This window comes from Eleutherodactylus coqui, chromosome 1, assembly GCF_035609145.1.
Source record: "Eleutherodactylus coqui strain aEleCoq1 chromosome 1, aEleCoq1.hap1, whole genome shotgun sequence".
In the NCBI taxonomy this organism is placed as follows: domain Eukaryota; kingdom Metazoa; phylum Chordata; class Amphibia; order Anura; family Eleutherodactylidae; genus Eleutherodactylus; species Eleutherodactylus coqui.
The window spans coordinates 220,916,978-220,940,069 of NC_089837.1; the positions used below are offsets into that span (position 1 = coordinate 220,916,978).

At 42.2% G+C, this 23,092-nt stretch overlaps 1 protein-coding gene across 1 annotated transcript in view; it reads right to left on the minus strand.

Moving 5' to 3' along the window:
- The window catches only part of LOC136631307 (pantetheinase-like), a 36,742-nt gene extending 14,121 nt beyond the window's left edge, over positions 1–22,621 (minus strand). Inside the window, exons 1-5 of the mRNA XM_066605575.1 lie at positions 22,390–22,621; positions 12,226–12,356; positions 9,725–9,917; positions 9,067–9,358; positions 4,678–5,042 (exon numbers count right to left, since the gene is read on the minus strand). Coding sequence (XP_066461672.1) covers positions 4,678–5,042; positions 9,067–9,358; positions 9,725–9,917; positions 12,226–12,356; positions 22,390–22,596 — 1,188 coding nt within the window. The 5' untranslated portion in view covers positions 22,597–22,621. The remainder of the gene's footprint in view (positions 1–4,677; positions 5,043–9,066; positions 9,359–9,724; positions 9,918–12,225; positions 12,357–22,389) is intronic.
- Between the last annotated feature and the right edge of the window lie 471 nt (positions 22,622–23,092).

The following is a 23,092-nucleotide window of genomic DNA, read 5'->3' on the forward strand; positions in this document are numbered from 1 at the left end:
AATTGAATCACAACTCTAAAAACAATGTGAAAGAGCTAACAACTTCTGATATTAAGTTTCACTAGTGAATCTACTACTTCAACAAATAACATAAAAGACTTGCCTTCACTGCAGAAACTCACTTAGGGCTCTGATTGGCTGAGTGCTGTGACCAATTAGAGGCACCACTCAGTCATCATTGAATGACAGCTGAGCGCTGTCTGTGATTGGTCACAGCACTCAGCCATTAGTTGAATACAGCGCTCAGCCAATCAGAGGCAGCACTTTCTGGAAGTGGGGATTTTTTAAATCACTGGCCTCCAGAAGATGACTGCTGGAGAGAAGAGCCAGGCAGCACTTCTAGGTGAGTAAATTTATTTTTTTTACAACTTGGGCTGATTTTTAGGGAAGGGCTTATATTTCACTTGGGTATCCTTAATGGACTCAGTCAAACACCTTCTTTGCATTGAGGAAAAAAAGCATAGAAGGTGTCTAAGTTTTTTCGATAAAGTTTACAAATCTATGAGTAACATCAACAGGGTACCTACTCTTAATAATCCTACCCAATCTCGATAAACCAGGCTGGCTAAAATCTTTGAATATATTTAAGTCTATGTTAAGTAATTACCAGGTCCAGGTCTATCTGGGAGTGGCTAAAATTTTTGAATATATTTAAGTGTATGTTAAGTAATTACCAGGTCCAGGTCTATCTGGGACTTTTCCTGGTTTAAGGAGGGTAATAATCAGCAAATAACAGTGTAGGTCTTGTGCAAGTGTGAAAAAAGATGTAATCTTTTTCAGTGGGGTGTTGCAACCTCCATACATCAAGAAAATTTTTGTTTTGTGTCAATTAATAGAAAAATCGGTGGGTTTATCTATCAAACTTTAAGCAGACTACAAATGGCCACATAAGTCTGTCATATCTCCTGTAATCTAGAGACACACATTCTTATAATGCTTGATTTTCTTGAAAAAAACATGATAAAATTTAGTTTGTTTTTTGGTTGGGACATAAATGACTCCTATAGTATAATTTATATTCGAAAGCAGCATAAAAAAGTAAACAATGCACTCAGACTTAATAAGTCAAGGGGATCAGAAGTTACTAACTCAGAAGAGTAACATGCAGAAGAGTAGCAAAAAACAGTTACTTAAAAGAGTAACAGTTTGAAAAAGGCTCCATTGGTAGGAGCCGAAACGCATTGCATGTTGGGGCCTCACCCGGAGACCTCTATTCTATAATTGTATATCTTTGTTAATAAAATTTGGATATCTTATCCTCTGAAGAAGACATGGACTCCGCACATCACTTCTGTTGATAGGCGATCCTGGATGGCTAGAGGGGAGTGTATATTCAGCTTTGCTGTCTATTCTCCCCTCTTCTGAGTCCGTAACTTCTGATGCCCTTGACTTATTAAGTCTGAGCGCATTGTTTCCTTTTTTTTCTGCTTTCTCATTGGTTTACCCCCACCTTCTGATGGGAGTTCTCTCTCTTACATGTGGCTCTCCACTTTGGTCGATTATGGGAGGATCTGGAAATATCATTCTCAAGATGCTACGTGATACAAAGGCACTGTCCCCACTACTTTCTTCTTATAATTTATATTATTTATTGTACAAACCAAAATAATATAACTTCTCATTGGGTCAATAAGGCTAGTTTCACATGGATGAGGGCAATATCAATATCACACTTTCCACCATGTGAAAGCCCCGTGGAATGCGAGGCATTTTCATGTGAAAACAGCCTCGCATCACTGAGGGGAAACCCTTCATCCCATTGCTTTCAATGGGGCATCAGCAGTGCAAGCCTTATTGAAAGCAATAAGAGAACTCGGCGATCCTCTGTGACAGCAGCAGAAGGGGATTCCTTCATCCCCGTGGGGAATCCCTTCACCCCTGCCACGTATGAATTGATTTCCTCATCATGTCTGAAGGGATTTCCCTGCCACATCTGAAGGAATCCCCTGCTGCAGCTGGGACAGAGGATTGCCAAGTTCTCATATTGCTTACAATGGGGCTGGCACTACTGCCTCTGGCCCCTTTGAAAATAATGGTCGATATCACAGGAAGACAACATACTGGCATTTGTTTCTTGCATAGTTTCGCATCGTGGTGCCATGTGAAAAAACATTGCCTATGTGTATGTACTGATTCAAATCAATGGGATTCATATTTGTGCAAGATTTATGCATCTCGCAACGCACAAATTTTATCACCCATGTGAAACTGTAATAAAAAGGTCTAAACTGCAGAAAAAGTTTAAGTATTTTCCACTGCAATGACTTCTCCTCATTTTTTGTTAATTGCTGAAGCAGCAAGAATATATGGCAAATGTTTGTGTCTTAACCAGAAAATGTTTACCAAAGTAAAGACCTTTTAAAAAGAGTGTTAAGATTTTGTGGAAGACCATTTCTAGAATTTATATAAATTCACTGAAACACATTGTCACCAGCTAACAATCTGGGGTATGACATTTTCTGGGATAATCCACTGAGCATCAGATGAATCAGGGTCCTCTGAAGTGGCAGTCCTTGGACGCCTTTTAGGGGGTATAGCGGGTTCAGACTCACTTCTTGATGATAGGATAATTCCAGAAAAATTGAGTCAAACTCATTAGCCAAGTTTGACTCAGAAACAATAATTTTTGTAAGCCTTCTTTTGCTTTTCTGGTACATTCCCGTGAATTTAAAAAAAAATCAGCCTCCCAGGTTTTTTTGTTATATAAATCAGCTTGTATTACACAGTTATAATGATAGTTCATCCTGTATGACTGCATACTTATGGTCTTTAAATGTAGATGTTAATGATATTTACAGTGTCCTCCCAGTAGGCAAAGGTAGTACAGTCTGTTGCTGCTCAAAATGGTGCCTGTATCAGACACAAGGCTGCACTGCATGGAAGTGAGTGCAGTATACAAAAGAGACGTCTAGTATGGGACAGGCAATAAGGTGAGGGGGGCAAAGATGTAAAAATGTATTTTCACAAAAGTGCTTCTTTAACTAGCAGGATGACGTAATAGTTATTTGACATGATAATTTAATGGCATATGTTCATTATGTTTCTTATAGCACAACAAGGTACCTAGTATGATCAGTATTGCGTAGTTGGAAATATTGATTAAGCCGGGGACAGCAGCATGCTAGACAAGTCTTTGTTCTTAGCAAGAACAAAAAAGTAATCCTGTAGATATCCCTTTTAATGGCTAAGAAAAATACAGGATATTATTGCAAGCTTTCAGACCTACTCAAGATTCTTCCTCAGGCATAAAGTATAATTCCATCCCATCAACCTGTTTTAGGGTATAAATGGGGCATGATGTCATGAAAAGGGGCATTATTACACTTGAGGAATAAAAGGGGGCATTATAACACTGTGGGCATAAAAAAAGGGCATTATTGCATGTGAATATGAAAGGGGCTTTATTACTCTCGGCGGACATCACAGGGGATTTTATTACTCTACATAGGTATGTTAGGGGCATTATGATTCAGAGGGGACATAAGGGGGTGCTATTTCTGTATGAAGGGCAGTAAAAGCAGCACTTACCATGTGGGGCATGCAGGGAGCCGAAAAGGAGACATACTATTGCTGTGAGGGACACTACAGGTGGCAATACTACTATATTGGGCACAATGGATGGGGAGAATGTTTAAATGTGTGGAAAATGAAAAGATGCACTGCAAAAACAGGAAGCAAAAGATGTATTAGTCAAATTCTGCAGACAACTTGCAGCCAGAAGAAGTCATCATGGTGGCCAGAGCTGGATGGAAAAGAAGGGGAAAGTGAGCAACTCCAGACAGAGAGGACATAACCTGAGATCACTGGTATTATAGTTGTTTATATGGTCTGCAAAGTGCCTCTGTAGAGCTGGTATCTACTGCAATATGGTCACTGCATTGGGACGATATTGGTCTTCTTATAATGGTATTTTTTAATAACTGTGGTGATATTATTCTATCACTATCTGGTGCTAATATGTGATCAAGGTCTGGGGATACTATTTGGCTCTCATGTAGTGTTATCACTGGTAATACTGATCTTTGTAGTAGTCTTCATTCAGTAGCAGTATAGGGGTATTAGATAATATGTGTTGGTAATATGTGATCATAGCGTGGCAGTATTATTTGGCCCTTAGATGGTGTTATTATTGGTAATGTTGGTTTTGTTAAAGTAGGTTTTGTTCTGTAATTGTATGGAGTTAATATGGTAATGGTGACAATATTTGTACCTTGTATATATAGCATGCAATATACTTTCAGGGTGTGGTTTGGGGTGAAATATCAGCACTTAACTGTTATTAAACTATTCCTAAGAATATAAAGGTAAGCACATACTTAGCAGCCTAGTTTTGTTAGTTAGTTTATTTTTTAAGTATAATTTGGCATTATAGTGTGTACTTGTCTGAACTTACACATAGATCTGGTAAATGTTCTTACTCAAGAGGGTCCCATTCAAAACTTTGCTGCGGGGAATAGTGTTTTCTAGTTTTGCCCCTGGTGTTGTCTATACAGTATTTTATCTCAATTTCACAATGCAAAGGATTTTATAGCATGTGTTTCCTTCGTTACATCCAAAGATATGTAAAATTACTTCATACCACTTTGAACGTCTCTGTATTTTATCCACTATATATGACCCAGTGGCTCCAACTGTAATCTTCATTTAAGTAGTTTTAAAGAAAATTGAAAATCATACCTGGAGATAGTAATTTCCTTTGTGAAAACCATTGTAAACACCAAATACAAACATCTCATCAGTGCGCTTCTCAACCATTGTATAAGTTAAGTGGCAACATAAGCCATTTTGGCAAATGGAATACTCTCCGTTTAGCTCTTTAAGCTCAGTAAAAGTATATTTATCAGAAGCAAGGTACCCATTAAAAACATTGCTGCCAGAAGGAAAGTTCTCGATTTGAGAGGCGTACAGGTTCCATGTGATAGGATAGTATGTTGAAGAATTCCGAGGATGAGAATTAAGTTCTGAGATCAGGAGGTGTCCCGACTCATTCATCATGTTATAATAATATGGAACAATTTTATCTGGGGAAAAGATTCCACTGCCTATAAAGAGAAAAAAACATTAGAAATATTTTGTTAATTTGAACCATTTGGAATAATTATGTATTTTTAATGATGAGTAGGGAAGTTAAAGCTTACTGTTCAGGATTAGAAAAACATAGCTGTTTTCTTTAAAAAACAGCACCACACCAGTCCACAGTCTGCTTATGGTATTGCAGCTGAACACCATTCACTTCAATGGAGCTCATTTGCAATTACAAAGTAAATGCAAGAGTGCCTAGCAGTCTGCTGCATGTGGGGTACACAAGAAGGAACCAAAAAAAGACACAACCCACGGACAGGTGGGGTTTCTGCAAGCCATGTACTGTTAATCCTGTAAAAACCTCTGGTTGTCTATCTTATGTTAGGTGGCATGCAATAGACAAAACAGGAAGAAAGAGATCTGCACATCACTAGTACAAGATAAATATATTTAGTACCAAGATAAATGTTATTGAAGGGTTTTCCGGGCGCATACTATTAATAATAATCTTTATAATAATCTTTATTTATATAGCGCCAACATATTCTGCAGCGCTTACAATACAGGGGAAATAAAAACAAGACCACGGTTACATGAAGTAATCAATTGACGGAAACAGTAGCGGTGAGGGTCCTGCTCCAACAAGCTTACATACTACAGATAAGGGGGTGATACAGAAGGTAAATGGGCTGGAGATGTGCACGGTATGCCGAGGTGGAGAGTGAGGGATGCTATACACAGACAATGGTCAGACCATACAGTGGCGGAGTCAGTATGACTGCAGATGTCGGCTGATTAAGGCTAGCAGGAGCTGCAGCTGGTAGGACAGGGAGCATGTTACCAGGCAGAGTTTAGAGGGGTTTGGTTTAGGGAATATGGTATGCCTTCCTGAAGAGGTGCGATTTTAGAGCACGCCTGAAGTTTTGTGTGTCAATGATTGCCCGGATATTTTTTGGTAGCGCGTTCCAGAGGACAAGTGCTGCTCTGGAGAAGTCTTGGAGGTGGGAATGAGAGATTCGAATTAGAGGAGTAGTTAGTCTGTTTTCGTTAGCAAAGCAGAGGGCAAAGGCTGGGTGGTGAATTGAGATGAGGGAAGCAATGTAAGACAGGGCAGTGCTGTGGATTGCTTTGTGGATGAGGGTAGTGAGTTTAAATTGTATTCTGTATTTGATGGGCAGCCAGTGCATTGACTGGCACAGGGCAAAGGCAACCAACTAGCGGCTGGACAGGAAGATGAGCCTGGCTGCCTTATTCAGGATAGATTGGAGAGGGGAGAGTCTGGTGCAGGGGAGGCCTATCAGCAGCGAGTTGCAATAATCGAGCCGAGAGTGGATGAGGGCAACAGTGAGTGTTTTTAGCATGTCCACGGTAAGAAAAGGATGTATTCTAGCGATGTTCTTGAGGTGCAGCTGACATGTTCGAGCGAGAGATTGGATGTAAAGGGTGAAAGAGAGGTCAGAGTCGAATATGACCCCAAGGCAGCGGGTGTGCTGTCTGGGAGTTATGGTGGTGCCACACACTGAGATGGAGATGTCAGGATGAGGTCGGTTAGTAGAGGGTGGAAACAGGAGAAGGTCAGTTTTTGAGAGGTTCAGTTTTATGTAGAGAGAGGACATAGTGTTAGAGACAGCAGACAGTCGGTCAGTTCTGGAGGAATGTTGCTGTGATGTCCCGCGAGGAGGTGTATAGCTCAGTATCGTCAGCATAGAGATGGTACTGAAAACCAGGAGGTCGTTTGACACTTTAGTCAGGGCGGTTTCTGTCAAGTGTAGGGGGTGGAAGGCAGACTGTAGAGGTTCAAGAAGAGAGTTTTCTAAGAGATAGCGTATAATGCGAGAGTAAACCAGGCGTTCTAGTAATTTTTAGATGAAGGGGAGGTTTGAGATGGGTCAATAGTTCGCAGCATTGGTCGAGTCAATAGTCGGTTTCTTTAGCAGCAGGGATATGATAGTGTGTTTGAATGAGGAGGGGAAAATGCCAGAGGTCAGAGAAAGATTGAATATAGTGGTGAGGTGGGAGATGACCACCGGAGAGAGGGATCGGAGGAGGTGTGAGGGGAGAGGGTTGCTAGCGCACGTGGTGGGGCGAGCAGAGTAGAGCAGTTTGGAGACTTCTTCCTCTGTCGTTGGTCTAAGTGCAGAGAGTGGACAGGAGCTAGATGTAATACTGACGAGACTAGGGTCAGGGCTAGTCTGGGATTGGGAGGTTATTTCCTGCCGGATGTCATCAATTTTCTTTTTAAAGTAAGCAGCCAGCTCTTCAGCACTGAGATCTGTCATGGGGGGCTGCGGTTTAGGGCTGAGAAGGGAGTGAAAAGTATCAAAGAGCCATTTAGGGTTATGGAATAGTATGGAGACAAGAGAGGTGAAGTAGACTTGTTTGGCATAGTGGAGGGCAAGGTTGTAGGTTCTGAGCATGAATTTAAAGTGGAGAAAGTCTGCGGACTTTTGAGACGTCTTCCACAGCCGTTCAGCACTTCTAGAGCACAGCCGGATGAATAGTGTTTGAGGCGAGTATTAATAACCTATCTTCAGGACAAGTCATCAATATCAGATTGAAGGGATCCAACACCCGGGACCCGACTGATGAGCCTTTTACTGGAGTTGCTGCCAACCAGAAGCAGCACAGCACTGTACACTGCGCAGGAACAGTACTGTAAGCTCATTCCCATTCAAGTGGAAAATCCTTTAACCCCTTCCCGCTGTAGGGCGTAAGTTTACGTCCTGGGAGCCGGGTACTTCCCGCAACAGGACGTAAACTTACGTCCTGGAGATAGCGCGGGATCACATATGATCCCGCGCTATCCCGCAGCGGGAGCTGGCTGTCAGTCACAGCCGGCGTCCCGCTGCAACAGCGGGGGGGCATCGGAGATGCGCCCGCCGCTGTTAACCCCTTCCCTGCCGCGATCTAAGTAGATCGCGGCAGGGAAAGAGTTCACAGAGGGAGCGGACTCCCTCTGTGTCTCCGGCGAGAGCCCGGCCTGTCACCATGGCAACAGGTCCTGTATTGCCTATGCCTAGGATCGCTGTATAAGTGATAAGGCATGGCAGAGCAGTAGCTCTGCCATGCCTTATGACAGTGATCATCAGGGAAGTGGTCAAAGTCCTCCAGGGGGACAAAAACAGTGTAAAAAAAAAACAAAGATTAAAAAAATGAATTAAAAAAATGTAAAAAAAAGAGTAAAAAAAAAAATTTTTATGCTTTTTCTCAGATTAGCATAAAAAGGTAAAAAAAATATAAATAAATCCCCACATATTTGGTATTGTCGCGTCCGTAACGACGTGTAGAGTAAGTTGCACATGCTTTTGACTGTGCATGGGAAAAAAACGCTAAAAAACTGAGGTAAAATGCTAATTTTTAGCATTTTGCCTCACTAAAAACGCAATAAAAGTGATCAAGCCGTATGTACCCCAAAATGGTACCAGTAAAAACTACAGCTCGTCTCGCAAAAAATAAGCCCTCACAGAGCACCGTACATCAAAAAATTAAAAAGTTACAGGACTTTGAATGCAGCGATTTAGAATAGAAAAAAGATTTCCAAAAAAAAAGGGTTTTTATTGCAGAAAAGTGGGAAAACCTAAAAAAAAAAAAAGTAAGAATTTTGGTATCGTTGTAACCGTACCAGTCCGCAGAAAAAATGGAATGTCTCATTTATGCTGCATGATTAACGCTGTAAAAAAAAAAATCTATGGCAGAATTGATGCGTTTTTTCTCTCTGCTATCATAAAAAAAAAAAAAAGTTTTACAATATAGTCTATGTACCCAAAAGTGGCGCCGATAAAAACTACAGTTTGCCACGCAAAAAACAAGCCCTTGTACGGCTGCGTCGATGGAAAAATAAAAAAGTTATGACTTTTGATAAACGGAGAAGAAAATCCGTCAAAAATTGTTGCGTCCTTAAGCCCAAAATAGGTCATGTCATGAAGGGGTTAAAGATACACTTTAAGATACATATATAGTTATTACAGTACTGAGGATTTTATATTTATATGTTTTATTCTTGTGGGTTAGACTATATTTGTGAGAGATTGCATTTGGGCTTACCGGTCATCCTCATTCTAGTATTATGGGTGTTTGCAGAGAGAAAATTCACACCCATTCCCATGGCCCATGCCGAGTGGAATTCTATAGCAGTTAGATGAGGAAGACGATTCATCCATGCAGTAGGAAAAAGAATAGTGTCCACATCGTGTTCTACTACCAGTGCAACAGCTGGGTTGTAAAAAAGTATATCATAGCAGATAAAAATTCCAAATTTTCCAAAAGGGGTGTCAAAGGTCACAATCTCTGGCTCTTTGGGTACATTAAATTGGTTCTCTCCACGAAACAGGTTATACTGTAAGAAAGATGTACCATTAGGACAGGTTCACATGAAAGTAATTTCATTATGTGTATTATGTGTGCAATGTACGTGTGCATAATACGTGGTGAATGGAGTCCATGAAAATACATTGATTTTCATTGACCTACTCATACTAGTGTTTTTGCTATATAATATGCATGTAAAAAAGGAACGCGGCATGTTCTATTTACTGTGTATTACTCGCAATAGAGCCCTCTTGTTCTTTATGGGCACATAATAATCGCTGTATATACGCAGCTACATTGGGTATATGCAGTGTTTATTTGCAACATTGCAAAGTTACAGAGTGGGAGACTAAAATTTAAGAAAAAACCAACGCAGTCAAAATTAGAGACTTACCTTGTGATAGCGTGCTACTAACTTTCCATTAGAGTCATACACTACAGCAGTGTTATAGTTATATTGGCCATCATCTGGGCATCCAACGTCAGATCTTTTGCACAATTTTTTATCACCAATATTTCCAACCACATAAATGGAATTATTCTTTGCCATACAACTCAGTCTTGTCTGAACATCAGCTGGACCAAACCTGCACAATTTAAAGTCAATGTACTGTTAGACAATAGACCCTCACCCAAAAAAAGAGAGATGCCATAAGGCGCCTGCATGACTAATGCAAGGGAACAAATGAGCTGTCAATCTAGACTGTTAAGGGCACCCAGTCATCCTAAAGGCCCATTTAGACACAACGATTATCGCTCAAAATTTGTTTAACAGCCATCTTTTGAGCGATAATCGTTGTGTGTAACTGCACCGACATCATGCAGTTTTCGTTAAGCCGTCGCTCATCGTTGTCTTTCAGTGTGCTGAAAGACAACGATGAGCCTTATCAGGAATTCACAGCAGGATAGAGCTGATACTATCGTTTCAGCTGTATCCCGCTCCCTGATGACAGGCATGGGTATGAAGAACAGAGCGGTCCAGCTGTGTTCTCCATACCTTCCTCGGAGCGCCGGCTGTATAAGAGCTGGGCGCTCCGTGCAGAAAACAGCTGAGTGCAGAAGACAAGCGGGGCCATCCCACTGGTCTTCTGCATCCTCCGCTCCAAACGCTCAGCTGTATAACATCCGGGCGCTCGGAGCAGGGAACAGCTGGATGCAGAAGACAAGCAGGGACACCACGATTGTCTTCTGCATCCTCAGCTCACAGCGCAAGGTGATCGCTCATGTTGAGATATCATCTTGCGCTGTAAATGACACAACGACTGTTACTCAAAAAAGTTTAAGGGACCTTTCACATGGGTCAGAATAGGCTGCACAACACACCACTAACCGTAGTAAATTATGCACCAAAATCTAGTGTTAGACCTGCAGATTCTGGTGTGGAATTACACAGCTGTGAATTTGGCTTGTCCTGCGGTGTAATTCCATCCTATATGAAAGGTCCATAAGGAGTTATCAAGGGGATCATTGATTGAGATTTTCCTATTACCATAAATTGAAAGCTTTGCCCTGCAGGCATTGATAAAAGCCATTAGCCAAAAAAGCTACCTATGGACATAAAATAGTAAAATAATATATGTATTATACTGATTTCTGTGACTTACAGTGCCATCACTGTATAGATTTCCTGCCACAGTTTTTATATCAGTTTATGACAACATTTTATCCATACTGACTATAAGTCACATGAGTGTCACAGTCAACTGCATCCTGTCATGGATGGTGATATGTTGTCAAGTTTGTTCTGCACAACATGATGCATGGTAATATAAAGGAGTGCGAAAGCTCTTTTGTAAGAACGAGCAGCGCTACCACTCCGAATACAGGGAGAATCCCTGCCCACTTTATGATGTGGGAAGCTCACAGAACATGTTTGGAAAAGCATCGACCCCTTTGGTGACATGGGTAGTGCATTTTTTGTGATGAATGTGAACAAGGAGACCAAATTAAAGTGCTGATGGACATCATCTTAGGGTGAGCGAGTGTGGCTCAAGCCATGTGGCAGTTGCACAACAACATATGGAGGTGAGTACTAGAAAGTGCATCCCAAGAGACCACTAGAAGGGCCCAGTGACAGCAAAGGACCATGAAAGACCAGTGAAATCCAAGTGACCAGCAAGGGCTAGGTACAGGAGGAAAGGGAGTTTTCCTCTTGCATGACCAGAGTGAGAATGGCGGCAGAGTGAGATGTGCGAGACGAGAGGGAATCTCGCTCCCTGCAGGTATGCCACTAGAGAGATGGCAGTGGGAGTACCTGCACACCGGTGAGCCCAATGTTGGAGCAAGAAATTCAGCTTGATATCACGCTTGCCAGCATGTGTTTTCATGCCAATGTGAGGTGTTCTTCTGGCAAAAATGCCTCCCATCATTTTTGTGAAGTAGCAATCCTCCGACATGGCATTCAGCCACGTGGGAGGATCAGGAAGTTTTTCCCATTGTTATCAATGGGAAACTTTGCATCACACTTACTGTCCCATTGAAAACAATTGCCAATGTTTTTTAAGGTTGATTTCCAAAGTGATTTTTTTCCTTTTTTACCTGGACATTTTCTTTTACTTTTACTATATTTTCCCAACTTGAACATTTAGTCCCCAGTTGCCTGGCATGAAGAAAATTTGCCGGGTAAGTAGGAGGTGGGGTGTTCAATCGGAACTTTTGCACCCATAAATCTTTAGATACAACCCTGGTGACTACATTCAAAAATGTACTGCTTTATTATTTTATGTCCATAAAAACAGGTTCACAGGGAGCAGATAAAATTTCTAGATGATTTTGGAAAGGCAGAAACATGAAAACTGCCTTATCTATAATAGGGAAAGCTGTAGAGATGTAATATAGGTCTCGAAAAATGATTCGAAGGGTTATGAAAGGACTTAAGTCAGACTGTTTCTATACCTTTGAGGATCAGAACATGGTATCCAGTTGACATCAGGGTCAGGAATATCTTCCAGGAAAGGGGAAATTGTTTGCCTTGTAAATATCCAACCATATATTCCATCCTCTGGTGTAACAATTATATGAGCCCCCTAGAGAAAACAAAACAAGAAAACATTTCAGTGTAAAATGTTTATTAATTTGAAAGCAAGAACAGAGTATCCGAAGCAGACTATACAAAAATGTAAAATAAAAGCACAGATCAAAAACATCAGCACAAAAAAACTAGAAAAAAAAGCAAAAAACTGCATTTATACTACAAAACTTTGTTTATACCCCATAAGTAACTGAGCCCCTAATTAAACAGTTACGGCCTTTTCATCTAAGCCGTTAGGCAGCTTGCCCGTTGTAACCTGTAGAGAGATTGTAGAAACAGCGACCGGTGACTGCACAACATCTGTAACATGACAGAGAACAATAACAATTATCTGTTAATAAAACTGGAAAAAGGAGAGATTTTCAACACAAACAGCTAATCTTTTAGACATCGGATGTGTTACTTGTTTAAAAGCAATGTCATACATTTTGCAAAGGACAAATTCCACTAGGGAATCAGAACACCCAAGCACAGGCCTTCTCAAGAGGGACAGCTGTAGAACTACCACAAATTGCTCCAAGTAAGACAACAGGTTTGCAGCTTGATTTAGGGTTCTGATACACAAACACTTTTTTCCTGTGTGCAGCGGACGTATCTCTTGCAATGGAGGACACAGCAATATGCAATGCGTTGCAAAATTGCTGTGTGACGACAATCACCATACACTGTCTTGGTGTGCATGCATGCGTAATACGGGGCAATATAGTGCATACTGCCACCTTTTTTGCATGGGCATTTCGCATGCTGTCTTAGAGAGGCACAATTAAAAGTAATTTAAAGTTTGTAATTTGTGTATTACGTGCATAAAAGCTGCCTGCGTAATACACTGTAAAAAAAACTTGTGTGAGAGAGGCCTTAAAGAAAAGTCAGAATTTTAGCAAAGGACAAATTTTGCTACTTGAACAGAAGACCCAAGCATGGGAAACCAGAGTTCCCTTGGTACGAGGGCAACCAGAACGGAAGTGTAAGTTTGCTATACGGGTGGCTAGACGCAGGGTGAACAGAGAAGTGAGGAAATGAATAGAGCGGGGCATTCTGAACCCCTCAAACTGAACCCACCTCACAGCAGAGCAGTCGTACCAAAAGGGACAACCCCACCTTCTTCCACAAGGATTGGGGGGCTGTCCAAGGGGAACCAGAGTACTGACAACTGAGGAACAAACAGAGACTGACAATAACTAAAAGACAAGAACAACAGAATACCAGACAAACAGAGAACAATCCCAAACACAAGAGCCAGACCGAAAGGAGCATTGAGCAGGATGACTGCACAGGGAACTGAAAAATAACCAGCAACTACCAGCCAGGAAGAACTGGATTATATAGGAAAAAGGGAGAAGCTGACTGTTTGATAGAACTGTCAATCCCCAGCCACACCTCGCTAACAGCTGCAGGACTAATTGACCTGAACTAGTAAGCGCAGGAGATGTTAACCCTAACTAGTCAGGATAGAACCCAGAGAAACAAAAGTGTGTTGGCAAAAGCATGACCATGTGCTGCCTGTAACGTGACAAATAGAACTACCAAAAATTACGCTAAAAGAGACAGCAGGTGCTGCTTGTTTTAAAAGCAATGTCATACATTTTGCAGCTGACAAATTCTACCAGGTGAACAGAACACCAAAGCATGGTCCTTCTCCAAGGAAAAGCTGTAAAGCTACCCCTCTTCCTGTACTTTTTGATTTTGGCGGAACAAGCAGGAGAAGGACACATGGCGGAAGCAGTAGAAATAGAGCAACGGAACCTTGAGGGCAGATTGTGCCCCTCAGGGAAACATGAGAGCTGTAGCTCCATATTTCTATATTGACATATTTTTCATTTGGGGATGGAGGGGCAATAGTAGGAGAAGGAAACATGGTGGAAGCAAGAGAAGGAGAGCAGTAGCAGGCATCACCACCAGCAACAGCACTGTTCCATTCAACCAGGACGTGCTGGATCTGTCACCAAAACATTTCCCACAACTGCTAAAACAAAACAGAACAAATAAATGGAAAATGCTGTCCCTATATAACTAAAAACAGGGGGTGGGGGGGTCCCTGTGTGAAAGCAGGGCGATCATCCCAATAAGAACCACCCTGATTGCGTGCCTTGGCCCCTGGTTGACCCTACATGGGAAAGGGGAAAAAAAAAGAAACCAAAAATAGGAAAGCAAACAAGCTCTGAGATGTATCGGTAGCTAAGAGATCCAGGATCAAGCTCTGAATGCTAGCCCAGCCAAAGAGAGACTGAAAAATCAACAACACTTCAGCTTCAGTATCAGGCCAAGCTAAATAGCCCTGATAATTCCCCCCAGGTGCGACTAAACACATCACACCTAATACCACAACCACCTAAGCCAGAAGATGTAGGAACATTTCCAAAACCAGCACCAGACTATCAGCAAGGCAGCCCTCCCAGAACCACCACAACAAGCACCGTGAGGGCATAGTGTGGTCTTTAAAATCCATTCCTGGTTCATTATCAAAATGCCAGCTGATACACATTGTCTGTGGACAGGCAGGTGTGTTTGTCAATTATCACACTCCCAGCTGTGCTGCACACCCTTTGTGATAGCACACTGGCAGCGGAGCAGGCAAGCACCTCTACAGCATGTAGTGCAAGCTCCAGCCTCTTGGCCAGCTTAGACACCCAGAACTCAAGTCTAAGTACATCTATGTGGGAGAGGACACCATCTTGACCCATCAGGGATAAGTGTTGTCTGTGACTCTGAGCCTTATGCTGTGCTGTTGCTGCAGGCTGTAACAGGTTGAAAAAACCATGCCACAACTCTGTTAGTCTTCTCCTGCCACCGGTGGTAGTGCTCATTCGCCATGAGCCACAAAGCTGCGATCCATTGTGGATGTATTCCTGTGGTCATTGGGAAATGCTTTGTTCAAGTCGCGTAACAGTCTGTACTGCTGCATCTTGAGGTCCCTCTCCACTGCTGCAATTAAATTTGTCATTTTGACCTTGTAGTTGGAATCAAGGAGGGTTATGACTCAGTAATGACCTTATGTTTTGATGTTGGCTATACGACAGACCTACTGCAAACTCTGCAGCATAAAAGCACTCATATGCCTCAAAATTCTTAAGGGTGATGGACAACATTTTTCAGGGTCAGACATAAGAGTGTCATCTGGCTGGTCCCACCATCCACTGAGGTTGGTAATAGAGCCCCCTTCCCTAGTTATTATCCCCTTCCTCCTGCTCTTACTCCTTAATACTTCTCCATGGGTGGAGAAAACTGATGGAGAAGATGCCCCCATTATTGTCCAATGCCACCCTCCCTGCAGTGTTGAGAAATGGCAGACTGACCTAACAATTGGGATATTGATATTCCTTCCTCCTACTGTGAGAACAACACATTATTGTCCCTGAGACCTTGTGGCTTTGCTTCCAGCAGACAAACAGGGATGGTCATGCTGATTAATGCGTCATCACTCATCACGAATGATGATTTTGTTTGCCTCCTCAAAGCAGGCTAAAACTGTGCAAACATCTGATCTGCAGCCAATCCACAGATGTCAATTGATCAACCTCCATACAGTGTCTGCTGACGGAATAAACCACCTGTTCTCCATGTTCGCTCTCTGCTGCTGGCTAAGTCTTTGCAAGATATCCAATATGGAATTCCATTGTGTAAGTACATCACAGATGAGATGGTAAGATGGTAGCTTGAACTGTTGCTACAGCTCTGCCAGATGAGAGGCAATTGGGTGTGAATGTCGAAAGTGGATGTAAATCTTGGTAATTGTTTAGGAAATACTGTACTTCCAGGTTCATCACATGGGCCAGATAAGGTACGTGTGTGAGATTGCCAAGACAAAGGACTGAGAGCGGGTTGGCCCCATTGTCACAGATGACATTGCCTGGCTTCAGATTGTGTGGGGACAGCCACTTTCAAACCGAATGTACCTCACGTTGTAATTGTTGCATTGTTTTTAGAGATGAGCGAGCACCAAAATGCTCGGGTGCTCGTTACTCGAGTCGAACTTTCAGTGATGCTCGAGAGTTCGTTTCGAGTAACGAACCCCATTGAAGTCAATGGGTGACTCGAGCATTTTTGTATATCGCCGATGCTCGCTAAGGTTTTCATTTGTGAAAATCTGCAAAACACAAGAAAGTGATGGAAACGATACAGAAACGAATAGGGCAGGCGAGGAGCTACATTTTGGGCTGCATCTCAAGTTCCCAGGTCCCACTATTAAGCCACAATAGCGGCAAGAGTGAGACCCCCCCCCCCCCCACTGTCAGCGTAAAGATCGTTCTCCTCTGCCACAGCTGTAACAGCTGTGGCAGAGAAGAACGATGTTAGCCCATTGAATTCAATGGAGCCGGCAATACAGCTGGCTCTATTGAAAGCAATGGGTTGCCGGCGTACGCGGGATGAATTGTCGGGAAGGGCTTAAATATATAAGCCCTTCCCTACAATTCATCCAGAAATGTGTAAAAATAAAAAATATATATATACTTACCTGGTCCCGGCAGACAGAGTTCAGCGCGGCAGGCTGCAGTTCTCCTGAACTGCTCTGAACAGCTGTGAGTAGTATTCAGCAGCCGGGGATTTAAAATCCCCACCTGCTGAATGAGATGCCTCTGATTGGTCACAGCCTGACCAATCAGAGGCATCCCTCACTCACACCCATTCATGAATTCATGAATGGGTGAGTAAGGGCTGCCTCTGATTGGCTCAGCGCAGGGACAGCTGAGAGCTGCCCCTGAGCCAATCAGAGGCAGCCCTCACTCACCCATTCATGAATTCATGAATGGGTGTGAGTGAGGGATGCCTCTGATTGGTCAGGCTGTGACCAATCAGAGGCATCTCATTCAGCAGGCGGGGGATTTTAAATCCCCGGCTGCTGAATACTACTCACAGCTGTTTAGAGCAGTTCAGGAGAACTGCAGCCTGCCGCGCTGAACTCCGTCTGCCGGGACCAGGTTAGTATATATATATTTTTTATTTTTACACATTTCTGGATGAATTGCAGGGAAGGGCTTATATATTTAACCCCTTCCCGACAATTCATCCCGCGATCGCCGGCAGCCCATTGCTTTCAATGGAATCGGCTGTATTGCCGGCTCCATTGAATTCAATGGGCTAACATCGTTCTGCCGGGACCAGGTGAGTATATATATATATTTTATTTTTACACATTTCTAGATGAATTGCAGGGAAGGGCTTATATATTTAACCCCTTCCCGACAATTCATCCCGCGTACGCCGGCAGCCCATTGCTTTCAATAGAGTCGGCTGTATTGCCGGCTCCATTGAATTCAATGGTCAGTGCTCGTTTAATCGAGACGAGTACCGCGTGGTGCTCGTCTCGAGTAACGAGCATCTCGAGCACCCTAATACTCGAACGAGCATCAAGCTCGGACGAGTATGCGTGCTCATCTCTAATTGTTTTGTATTTATCCATGCCTGAAAGCGCTGCGGAAAAAGTTGTCGCTCTACAAATAAAGATTATTATTATGATTACTTCTCAACCTGGTCCTGCAGAGCCATCTAACTGAGTTTCAATCCCTGGATGTCATGATATGTTAGAACGAAAGGCTACTTAGTGTATATATTGTATATTGTGATCTGTCCCTATTTTATGCAGCGTAATTTCCTTCTCTCCTCCACACAGGTAGTTGCATAATGCCTGCAAATAATTTGCAGTCATCGGACTCTCGACTTTGAACAATGTCTGAGGCCACAAATACAGAACTGCAATATTTTCAAAGCGTAGTCTGTCTGCTCTGCTGCTATATATGCTGACAGCAGCAGAAATATACACTCCGCAGACTATCCATCCCTAAGTACAGAGCACATTTTTTGAAGACGATAACTGTTCATGCAGATTCTTTCTTTGGTCCCTCCCAAACAAGCCATAGTTTTTCACATCAGCAGTAAAGTATATTCTGTGCAGAATATCTGTCGTTAAGTACAGATCACTATATGTATAGGCATTAGAGATGAGCGAGTATAGTCGCTAAGGCACTACTCACTCGAGTAATGTACTTTAGCCGAGTATCTCCCCGCTCATCCCTAAAGATTCGGGGGCCAGCAGGGGGCGGGGAGCGGCAGGGAGAGGGGGGAGGAACGGAGGGGAGATCTCTCTCTCCCTCTCTCCCCCCTGCTCTACCCTGCTCCCCGCCGCAACTCACCTGTCAGCCGTGGCAGCCCCCGAATCTTTAGGGACGAGCGGGAAGATACTAGGCTAAGGCACATTACTCGAGCGAGTAGTGCCTTAGCGAGTATACTCACTCATCTCTAATAGGCATATAATGCTTGTGTAGCTTCTTTCTCTGGTTCCTCCACTACAATCCACTTTATCGTTTGTGCTGGTATACAATTTTTCGCTCCAGCAGCAATATATCCTGTGCATAATATTTTTCTCTAAGTGTAGAAAATGTTTTGTAGAGGCATATAAACATAATGCAGCTTCTCTGTCCTGTTCTCATATTTAAAATGGCTACTAGTAATATAACGCCTATGTTTATATGGCTAGGTCATGTGATGCAGGTGTCCAATGAAACTGCTGCCCATATTCAAGATGAAAAACCTATTTGATGACATCATCTAGGTGCCCTGGTTGCTGATTGGCTGGACGCAGACCAGTGTAGCAGGCATTATGGAGATTTTATTTTCGCCAAAAATCGGTTTGGACACACATGATTCTATTTTGCTAAATCAGAGCGATTTAACTACCTAGCTGATCACAATTAACAGCACAAGTCACTATGTTATGCCTGTGTTTGCATGGATTTTCTCCTGTAAACTGGAAACATCAGGTAGGTTAATTTAGAATTTAGAGTGTGAACTATAAAAGTATACCGTTTTTTTCATACGTTAAAGGGGTTTTCTAAGATCTTTTTATTTTTGAAAATTCTGTTGCTAGTGGTCAAAATAATGACGACAGGCTGCAGTCAGTAATTGAAATCTGTGGTTGGCTGCAGCAGCCTATAATGTTCCATAAACAGGCTAACTGCAACCAGTCAAGATAGACCTGGTGCAGAGAACGGAGTTGCGGTGCTGGGCATGTGAAGAAGCGGGAAAGGTGTTTATCAGCTCTTTTATTATTTTTGGCCATGCACAGCCTTAACCCCTTGAGTAGCGGGTTTCCTACCCCCCTGTCGTGCCCATCAGGGCAGGTTTTTTAAATGGGCCAATCAATTAATTTCAACTAATTTTGCAGTCGCGTTCCAAGAGCCATAACTTTTTCATTTTTCCATTGACACGGCCATGTGAGGGCTTGGTTTTTGCTAGAGAAGTTGTACTTTTGGATGGCATCATTTTTGGGTATATATAATGTATTGCATAACTTTTGTGAAAAAATTTGTAGGGAGATTAGGGGAAAAAAGTAATACAAGTTAAATCACCCTCCTTTTGCCATATCTATAATAAAAAAATCTAAATCATAAAAGAAAAATACATATTTGGTATCACCGCATCCGTAAATGTCTGATCTATCAAAATTGTGCATTATTTACCCCGCACGGTGAACAAAGTCCGGAAAAAAAATAAACAACGCCAGAAACGCACTTTTTCAGTCACCATGTCTCCCAGAAAAAATGCAATAAAAGGCAATCAAAAAGTTGTATGTATTCCAAAATGGTACCAACGTTAACTACAGGACATCCCACAAAAAATAAGCCTTTGCTCAAGTACGTCGATGGAAAAATAAAAAAGTTATTGCGCGCAGAAGATGCAGCATAAAATAATTTTAAAAAATTAAATGTCTTTGAAAAAAAATTCAAGTGCTTTAGTAAAAAAAAGTATACACATTTGGTATCGTAGTAAACGTACCGACCCATAGAATAAAGTTATAAGGTCATTTTTGTTGCAGTTTGTGTGCCGTACAAACAAAACGTACTGAAGCATTTTTCTTTCATTTTACTCCACTTAGATTTTTGTAAAAGTTTTTCAGTATGGTGCTTTAAATAGCACCATTGAAAAATATAACTCATTCCGCAAAAAACAAGCCCTCATACAGTGACGTCGATGGATAAATAAAGGAGTTATGACTTTTTAAACGGGGGGAGGAAAAAAAGAAATGGGGAAAGAAGAAAAAAAGGGACCGTGTCATTAAGGGCTTAAATAATGTACTAACTTCGTTCTCTGGGTCATTACGACGCAGGGATACCACATGTGTAATTTTATTTTTCATTTTTCACAAAGTAAAGGGAGACAAGTGTTTTTAATTTTATTTATTTTATTTTTTAAATAATTTTTTCCTTTTTTTTTATTTTTGTCCCTTTAGGGAACTTCCACAGAGACCCATCAGGACTCCCTGATCACATTCTGGAGGGGTCCCATGGTGACAGCCCTTTACATGCCGCAGTCACATCGACTGCAGCATGTAAAGGGTTAAAGGGGTTGTCCCGCGCCGAAACGGGTTTTTTGTTTTTTTTTTACCTCCCCCCGTTCGGCGCGAGACAACCCCGATGCAGGGGTTAAAAAAACAAACCGGAGAGTGCTTACCTGAATCCCGGCGGTCCGGCGTCTTCATACTCACCTGCTGAAGATGGCCGCCGGGGTCTGCTCCCTCCGTGGACCGCAGCTCTTCTGTGCGGTCCATTGCCGATTCCAGCCTCCTGATTGGCTGGAATCGGCACGTGACGGGGCGGAGCTACACGGATCCGGCATTCTGCACGAGCGGCTCCATTGAATACAGCAGAAGACCCGGACTGCGCAAGCGCGGCTAATTTGGCCATCGGAGGCCGAAAATTAGTCAGCACCATGGAGACGAGGACGCCAGCAACGGAGCAGGTAAGTATAAAACTTTTGATAACTTCTGTATGGCTCATAATTAATGCACAATGTACATTACAAAGTGCATTAATATGGCCATACAGAAGTGTATAGACCCACTTGCTGCCGCGGGACAACCCCTTTAACACAGCAGAGATCAGAGGTTTTCTCTGATCTCTGCTGTAAGAGCTGGTGCCTGGCTGTCCTCTGACAGCCAAGCACCAGCTCTCCCTGCAACAGAGACCATCGGCTTGCTTCTGACAAGTCGATGGTCTCTATAGCAACCTGTATACAAAGCAGGATATTAGAAGCAGGAGATTGCCAGCATATCGGCTATATCTTCCTGCTTCTCAATGTCCTGCTTTGTTCTCTGTGGGACAGTGCAGGCAGAGCACACTGTCACAGCTTGTGTCATTGTGCTCTGCAGCTCCCATAGTGATACATAGCCCGTAAATCTTCTGGGCTATATCGCTATGAGCAGTGGAGCTCGTCCCGGAAAATTTCCGGGCGTGCCACTCAAGGGGTTAAATGGCAGAATGAAGCGTTTTGTTGCAGACTAGATTTTTTTGACAGAGATTACGAAATTGTTATACAAAACTTTTTGTGCCCTTATTGTGGGAGATGGTAAAGCGATGCAGGTTCAGGATATGATACAGCAGGTAGAGTTACAAAGATATGCAATTTCTGAACTAAATAATGCAAGAGACTTCTAGTAAAAGGAAGACTAAACAGTTAAACTTTTCCTATAAAATCACCTTTAGCTAAGTACAGCTAACTAAGTTTAGAAAAGAAATGCTACCCAGTAAATCACAAACAATAACATAGTTTTGTCACACCATAGTACAGGTCTATCATGAGAAATTGCCTTTTATATAGGGTGCTTGCAGGACATCTGGAAAGTTCCAGCAGGGAGTGGAGCTTCTTCTAAGCAGTTCTCCACAGTTCTCTATTCCCGTTTTCCTCCTGGAAAGTCACATGGCCTTAGGAGGTGGGGCTTAGAAAGACCACCAGACCACTGCTTTCTGTACGGGGGACAACGAGGTAGCACTTCTCTCTAGCAACATACATTTTATGATGAAGAATTTAGTTCAATTAATTATGTATACATTCTTATTACGAAATGTACTATTTACAAATGATTCTGTGTGTGTTTGGGTGTTCTATACTAAATCATGGTAACTAACACACCTATGCCCACTTCCTTTCACAAAATCATCGTTATTTAATATAGTGCCCTGACAAATCCTCATTAATACTGTTTGCTTCTTAAATAGGCATTATGTATAATTAAAGAGTGATACAACTCACTGTACCTGCTGTGCTGCTGTTTTCACTGCTTCTTCGAGAATATCCATATTTTTATTCATTAAATCAAGGGCTTCCTGTCTTGACATCGGTGCTGTTGTTGTATAATCGGGGAGTATTACTGCATGTTCATAGACTGCACCAATGAATTTTTTCAAAGCTTGGCAGCTTGAAGTCCAGAGTAAGATGGAAAGCAAAAAGCTTGCAGTGAACATGGTGGAGGAATTGGTGCAACTGAAACACACAGAAATCGTTATGCGCATATATTAGTTATCTGCTATTACACAATATAAAACAAGTATTATGTAATGATTATCAAGAGACAAATAAAGTGAAAGGTTGTCATGCAATCTCACATCACTGTTGATGAAAGCCATCCAAAATTGCATAATGCTAACGCTGAACTCAAGGTCTTAAGTGCATATCCCTATGTTTCTTAAGTAAATGCGTCTCGTAACATAAAGTAGATGAAAGAAGGATCTAGTAACTTTTTACATTGTAGGTTTTGGATTTCAGTTTTTTGCTACTTTGTATAATGAAAATAGCATAACACACTTATTAACCTCTTACAGATAGAGCCAATTGTGGCCTTTAAAGGGTATTTCATTAACTTGAAGTTACTTCAAGTTTTCACCCATCCACTTGAAATGTGAAAGCTGATGGATTGGTTGAGTCTGACCACTGAGATCTTTACTGATTACCAGAATGGAA